This window comes from Poromitra crassiceps, assembly GCF_964638095.1.
Source record: "Poromitra crassiceps genome assembly, chromosome: 13".
In the NCBI taxonomy this organism is placed as follows: domain Eukaryota; kingdom Metazoa; phylum Chordata; class Actinopteri; order Beryciformes; family Melamphaidae; genus Poromitra; species Poromitra crassiceps.
This window is the reverse complement of record NC_139644.1, coordinates 1,689,270-1,697,205: the sequence shown is the minus strand read 5'-3', so window position 1 is coordinate 1,697,205 and position 7,936 is coordinate 1,689,270. Positions and strand designations below refer to the sequence as shown.

The window sequence follows — 7,936 nt, the reverse complement described above, 5'->3', positions numbered from 1 at the left end:
CCCCCTTCTCTCTGTCTCTCTCTCTCTCTCTCTCTCTCTCTGTCTCTCTCTCTCTGTCCATCCAAGCCCAGTCTTTTCTTTTCTTTTCTTTCATGGAGAGGAATTATCCCGCTGCAGGGTTCGGGGACCCGGGATGGACTTACGACAGATCGGCCAAAGCAAGGTAAGTCTCAGCAGGCATGGGCGCATCAGTGCGCTGGACTGCCTGTAACAATGCCATGGCCACGCACACTGCTACCTGTGCTGTGCTGCGCTGCATGGCTGCTACAGGGCTACCAGCAGGCTCAGGTAGGCTACAGCCAGCCAGCCCCATTGTCATTAGCGGGGGAGTGGAGGGGAGGGGAGCGGGGGGGGATGTATCCAGCAGGAATGCGATGGAGCCATATAGAGCCTGGCTGAATGGTGACACAGACAGAGGAGGAGGAGAGCCTGCCTGCCTGCCTGCCTGCCTGGGCCAAAAGAAAGAAGGGGGATGGGTTGCTAGATGCCGCTTGCGAGCCTGTATTAAAGATCATCCAAAAAAAATCACATGTAGGTTACTTACTGCACTGCATTGGTGCCGTCGGTTATCTCCATTGCATCTTTGTCTGTTTCTGAGCTGTCACCTCAACGAATGCATGACAGCCATGCTCGCAGAACTGATCGGTAGCTTAATGAGCTATTCCAAATCAGATCCATTTGATACAGAGCTAGCTGTGTCTGTCTAGCAGTGGAAAACATGGCCATGGCCAGTCCAGCTCAATCCTGCTTTTCTGAAAACAACAAAAACTAGAGTAGGGCTGACCTTCACGACATGATGTGGAAAACTTCAGATACACAGTCATCACAAATTGCATTTTTATTTAATTAGCTCAATTTGTATTCGTTAATTAAAACATAGCGGGCATCATACAAGCACAAGCATTTACAGTAACGTTAGCCAGTACGTTATTTGACGCTAATTGAAAAGCCAAACTGTGACTGATGGCTGTGAATGATTAACTTCCATCCTGAGCTGTAACATTCAAATGACAGTATGACACATGGCTCTGCTGTGGTGTACAAGGTGACATGGGATCAGAGCTATTCGCATAACGTTAGTAAGTACGTTAGCTAATAACGTTTATAAAATGTAACGTTAACAGGGACGGCATAACGTTACCATAAAAAGTCTGATGCATTGACATTACGCTAACTAACGTTAGACAGACAGTTTTCATCCAGACCCTGAACAATGTAACGTTAACGTTATAAATAGCTTAACACAACAACAACAACACCACCACCACCACACATTCTGTGCTAGCATTAGCTAACGTCAACTCTATTTGCCAATGCACGTTGTTTTACCATTTCAGTTACCGTTGCCGTGACTAGAATGAACCTAACGTTAGCTACCAGCCATTCCGTTTCAGACGTCTACCAGCGCTAGCTACTGCTGCACAGCAGTTAGCACACACGCTAATTAGATGGTTATAACCATAGAGGCTAACGGCAGCTTTGATGCTAATAGATTCGCCTGGTTAACTGCTAAATGGTTCAAGCTTAATTCTGTATTGTTTTTAGAAGGCATTGATGTTGCTGCTGCTGTTATTACATTTCAACAGATATCAGTGTCCTTGCTAACCTCTCGTTAGGTTTCTGTGTTGGCCTAAGTCGCTAGCTTTAGCTCCTGTTAGCTTCACTCCACATTAGCGGTTGCCTTGACAACCACATCCGTCTTCAGACAGACTCTGCACCCAAAGGTGCTTCTGTTCTGTTCTGTGAAGCTGAAGGGCCTCTTGCAGGCCAGCCAGCATTTTCATTTCACAGCTGCCCCCTTTATCTTCTGGTTTAAACATGTAGTAGTAATAATAATAATAATAATAATACATTCCAGATACACAGGAACTGATCCTGTTTGTTTATTTATTTATTTAATTAATTAATTAGTTCTGCACTGTTTTTTTTGTTAACAATGTATTTGAAAGCTGTATGTCCAATGCAGACGTTTATTGGTTGTTGAATTTTAAAAATAGTCACTCCCAGAGCTATATGCATATTGCATCTCCACAGACTGAAAAATACTTCTTTAAACTCATGTTGCACTGGAGCTCGTGACTCTGTCTCTGCACTAGACAAAATGTTAATTGGTGACCTCACCTCTGGATATTGAATGTTGGCCCCCCCCCATATTTCTCAATGGGCTGACTCACCAGCGGAAGGTGCTGCGGCTATACACTACAGGATTGGGGATTCTAGAGCAGGTACGTAGACGTCTGTTCAGATGTGCGTTCACTGCGGGAGTTGAACCCCCGACGCTGTCTGCCTGGGCTGGGCTAGCAGCTAAATGCTAACTATGCTGAATGGGGAGAATGGGAGAATTTCCCCCATGCTGAAGCCATTGACCACGCATCTATGATGACGAGACACCACCTGAATGTATCTGAGCTGAGCTGCCACCTTGTCAGACCTAAGCTGTCTCCAGATGTTTTGGGCCTGGAGGATAAAATCAAGGGCATCTCCAAACTCAGAGTCTACATCATTCTCTGTGTGAACATCACAAACTCAGAGTCTACATCATTCTGTCTGAACATCACAAACTCAGAGTCTACATCATTCTGTGTGAACATCACAAACTCAGAGTCTACATCATTCTGTCTGAACATCACAAACTCAGAGTCTACATCATTCTGTGTGAACATCACAAACTCAGAGTCTACATCATTCTCTGTGTGAACATCACAAACTCAGAGTCTACATCATTCTGTGTGAACATCACAAACTCAGAGTCTACATCATCCTCTGTGTGAACATCACATGCCTCCTCTGTGTGAACATCACACGCCTTCAAATGCAAAATGAATTTTCTTGTACTCTATTCACCTTATGTAGCCCTGCCCACTTGGCCCATTGTGTCACAACTTCCTGTTCAAAATGCCTGCTTTTACCTGCTCAAACTAGTCTGACTCACCTGGTCAAACCTAGTTTGAGTCACATATGAGTCAGACTAGGTTTATGAGTCACAGGAAGTGTAAACACAATCAGAACTTCTGATTGTGTTTACACTTCCTGTTAGTCTCTCAAGCCAGACCGTCTCTTCTGTATTATTATAAGGTGAATAGAGTGTCAAAGTCACTCCCTCTTCCGTGTTCAGCATACGAGCCAAGGGTTTTCATCCGCCATTCCTTTTTCCATCTCCATCTTGTAAAATGCTTATAAGAAGTAGGTTTACTCCTGATCTAAATCAGGGGAGACCATAGAACATTTCACTCAGACCAAAACTAAAATGGAAAATAAATTAATGAATTAAAAGTTTTTATTTTATATAAACATTTAGTCAGTCATCAACTCTCCACCGTGATAGCTGATGTGTGGTGAGCGTGAGCTAACCTCCTGCCGTGCATCACCCAGGTGGGTGCTACACATCGGTGGTGGCGGAGTCGAGTTTTTCCCTTCCCCTGATATGTGATGCTTTGAGTATTTAAGATTGAAGATTCACTTCAATAGGCACAGTAAGTAGGGCGTCCGGGTAGTGCAGCGGTAGATTCCCTGCCTACCAACAGGTTCGTGCCCCCATGTTACCTCCGACTTGGTCGGGCGTCCATACAGGCACGATTGGCTGTGTCTGCGGGTGGGAAGAAGCCGGATTAGGGGTATGTGTCCTGGTCGCTGAATTAGTCAGAGCACCTGTTCGGGGTGGAAGGGAACTGGTGGGAATAGCGTGATCCTCCCACATGCTACGTCCTGCCAGTGAAGCTCCCCGCTGTCTGGTGAAAAGAAGCAGCTGGCAACGGCACATGTGTTGGAGGAAGCATGGTGCTAGTCTACGGCTCTCCCGAGATCAGCAGAGGGTGGAGCAGCGACCGGGGCAGCAGGGGGGGAAATTGGCCTAGTGCAATTGGGAAGAAAATGGGGGGGAAATCAGAAAGAAATGGCCACAGTAAGTAATCAGATTACAAATGAGGAATTTGACTTAGCGCAGTATTTTATGGTAGTTACTGTCAGAATACGGCACAGAGCACTTGGGTTACCATGGTTACGCTTCACTCTTCTGACTGCTCGTGCTCAACACAACACACAAACACATGTATCGCTGCGGGGATTCACAGCGGACAGCCGGACACGTATGCTACCGTCAGCGTGGATCTGCAGAGGGTGGGAGCGAGCAAACAAACAAATATTTTGCGTTGTCTCCCACAACCGACTGGAAAGTCCCACACACAAAAACCTCAAAGCAATTAGCACTTTGCTGGTTCCTCTTGGTTTGGTGCTCGAGGTCCGGTTCAAGTTTGGAAGCTATTTTGAGGATGGACTGATGGTCAAATCTCTATACTCCCTCAAAAGCTGTGCATCATTCATCGTGTCCAGTGGGTTTTGCCTGCCTAGAAAAATGCATCGTGGAGGTATCTCCTCCTCTTGAATCACCATAAATTCAGCCATGTTCAACAAATAATTTCATACAAATTTGCATTTAAGTGACGGTTATGTGTCCCTTAAAGCAGCATTCAGCGATGTTTTTGTGTTCAAATAAGTGTTATTAAATGGCTCTATATTCTGACAGCAATCACTGAAATAGAGTGTTTGGTCAGTGACTTGAAACCCCCAACCCCCCACTGTCCTCTATCTCTCTCCTGTAGTCCTGCAGGCTGGGCGGACGTATCTCCACAACTGTAAGTCGTAGAGACTCACGGATGGCGGCATTGGATTCGGGGTGAAAAAATACATATAGTTCTTTAATAGAATCGCGATCTGACCTTCCGTTTCCAAGAAAATGTCAACTTTTCTCTGATTGGATAGTTTGAGGTCGGCGCCAATTTTGATCCAATCAGAGAAAAGTTGACATTTTCTGAGAAACAGAAGGTCCAATGAATGGCCTATGAAGGACTATATGTATTCTTTCACCCCAAATCCAATGCTGCCATCCCCGAGTCTCTACGAGTTACGGTTGCCAAGATGCATCGATTTCCTCAAGTGCTGCAAACTGATTGAATGGTTTCTTTTCCACCTGGTCTACCTGTCTGTCTTGTATCGTGAAACTGCAAGATGATAATGTTGCATTATGTATTCATTCCAGACATAACTTTTGTGGAGAAATAAATTGAAAACTAGTCAGATATGACTTGAATGCCCACTTGTAAAATCGCCTTTTCCACCATTTAACGTTAGTGCGACCACTATTTTGACTGGTGGCTTTTGGGCGATGCAACAAGCGCTCACTTTTTGGCACATTGCCATCTCACGTTATCGCCTGAATAATGTGTTGAAGGTTTTTCATGGAGTGGATAATTGCTTTCAGAAATATATCTCTGATGTTGTCTACATTGAAAAATGTAATTAAAAGTCTCCTATTTACTGGAACAGCAAACAACAGTTCTTCACCTCCACGTCGTGCGTTAAAATGGTATAATGCACACCTAGTCGTTCGCTCTAGCGATCAGAGCCAACGTGAGCCGCCTACATGAGCTCGTTCCAATCTGTGTGCCTCTGCACGCACACGACACCAGGAGGAAACATCTTATCCATGGTAAAACCAGGAAACTGAATTGCACTAATCTTAGTGTTGCGTGTAGGGGCCCGCAGATCTGGAACAAACTCGACGAATGTACAAAAAGTTCACCCTCCATCTCCTCATTTAAAAAAATACTTAAGAAGCAACTACTAGCCACTTATGTTTAATTTAGTTGATTGGGATATTGTCTTGTCTGTTATGTCTCGTCTCGTACCTATCTGCTGTTAGGGGTATTAGGCCAGTCCCCTTTTGTTTGTCTCTGTTTTGTTTGTGTATTTGTCCTGCATCGTTTGTTTGTACAGGATACTTGCATAGGATTCTTGCAATGTATGTTTTTTGTGGGTCTCCACCAAAAGCTCTGTAAGCTTCCTCGGGGTCCCCTTTTTGCACACTTTATTTGTCTACACTTATGATGTACTGTATCACCCTGTCAAGTGTGTCAAATAAAATAAAATAATCTGAGAATCTGAGAATCTGAGCCATGTAATGGAGAGTTCCGACATCTCCATTCACTCCAATGGACCAGTTTTTGACCTCACAAAAGTTACAAGAAGTAAGGTCCTGGATTAAGCAGGGCGATCAAGTTACAGCAAAATGGACCCTTTGTGATGTACTTTGAAAGGGTCAGACGTTTAAAAAATTCTAATTGTATATTATCAGCTTTATTTATGCATCCAAACATAGCGCAAGCCCCCTTCCTGGCTAGTCATTTGGCTACATGGTTAATCATTTTCGACCTCCGCTGACGCAACTCTCGCTTTCACTTCCTGAAATCTCTTCGCCCGTAAATGTTAATATACTTGGCCAATACGTATGTAACATACAAAATAAAGCAAGCGCCCAAACGGCAAACGGTAATGTCTTAATTTAATGTAGAACGCAAAACACCCGCATTCCTGTGTCGGCTTTAAAACGGAGGCTCTGGCTGGTTCCCTGTTGCCAAGAAGGTGGGAGGGACTATTTTATTTAGCGGAAGACTTTGACTTATGAATAACAGCCATTTAAACAGCCATTTAGATTGCTTTATTTATTACACATGGAAATATAAATGACTGGTCTTGTTTTGTTGGCAAGTGACCATGGTATAAGCGGGTTAATGCCCTTCGAGGTGTACATTATCACTTTTTAAGGGACGTCGCTGAAGCGAGAACCAGGCCGAGGCATAGCCGAGGCCCGGTTGCTTCAGCTTGTCGGGCATTAACCCTTACTTAGCCTACAAGTAAACATAAAATACACTTGTTATCACGCAGGCACAACTTACATTACTGTGGTGTTCTTGTTCCTTTTGCCCACAAGTTCAGAATAATGTGAATGAGTCAAGCTAACTTTGTGTTTTCCTCAGCTTGGTGTATGGAAGCTCCAGGTCATCCCATCCAGACTCAGAGCTGCTGCACCGGCAGGCCTATGGGACCCCCCACCCCCTACAGGGCTATGCAACCAACCATCACCCAGGAGGCTCCGCACAGGCCGGGGCCTGGGGGGCCGCCGGACGCAGTCTAGGTGGGTATGGACAATTTAGTGTAAGGTCCTTACACATCGGGAGCGTTTTTTTCGTGCGATTAATTCGCACGTCAATAATATTTTCCGAACCTATATCAGTCAATGCACCCTTGCATACCAACGGCAAAGTTTCGCTGAGCGTTATTGCGGTGTTTATTTTTTCGAACCACGGTCGATTTTTCAGAAAGTCGCTTCCGACGTGTACACATCTGTGGCTGTGATTGACAGGTGGGTCAAAACTCGCATATTGCCGTATATTCGCATTGCTCTTGATGTGTAAGGACCTTAAGTCTGGAAATTAGGCTTGGGCCCTATTTGTTATTATCGATTGTACATTTAGTAACTATCATGTTATTTCTCACAATAGTGAATATCATTATAGCCTAGAAATTTGATATAATTTTGAAGGAATAAACTAAAATATTACCCCCCCCTAAAAAAGGGGGGGGGGGTAAATTGGGTCACCCAAGCCTACTGGAAATACACTCTGAATCTCACTCTTTTATTTGATAACAGTATTATGCAGTCCCCAAAAGGAGACTATCATTCCAATACTATAGAGCAGAGGTTCTCAAATGTTTTTCAGACAAGGACCCCTTACAAAATAGAAAATATACCGGGGACCCCCTCATTCTGATTTGTGATTTTGGCCTAAGCTTAATTGTTTCCATGGTAACGTGCTTGACTTTTAAATTGATGGGTTTGTTAGATTCGAATGTAATCCATGAACCATTTTAGATTTAAAGCATAGAATGTTTTCGTTGAACTATGAAGCTTTTGCACACACACAAAAAAAGTTTTAATTTAAATTTTCCTGAAAACCTTTCGCCCTGGCAAAGTGCCACGGACACCTGGGGGTCCCCGGACCCCCATTTGAGAACTACTGCAACGTCAGAGGGATAATAGGTAGAGTGTCATGATAGGTAGAACAATAAGAATAGTAGTGAATTCCAAATAAATTAAATT

At 44.1% G+C, this 7,936-nt stretch overlaps 1 protein-coding gene across 1 annotated transcript in view; it reads left to right on the top strand.

The window, feature by feature from the left end:
- Positions 1-92: 92 nt before the first annotated feature.
- Positions 93-7,936, top strand: part of prr12b (proline rich 12b) — a gene marked incomplete at its 5' end in the record, with an annotated part of 54,574 nt that continues 46,730 nt past the window's right edge. The window contains 2 exons of the mRNA XM_083649321.1: positions 93-163; positions 6,813-6,970. Coding sequence (XP_083505447.1) covers positions 93-163; positions 6,813-6,970 — 229 coding nt within the window. The remainder of the gene's footprint in view (positions 164-6,812; positions 6,971-7,936) is intronic.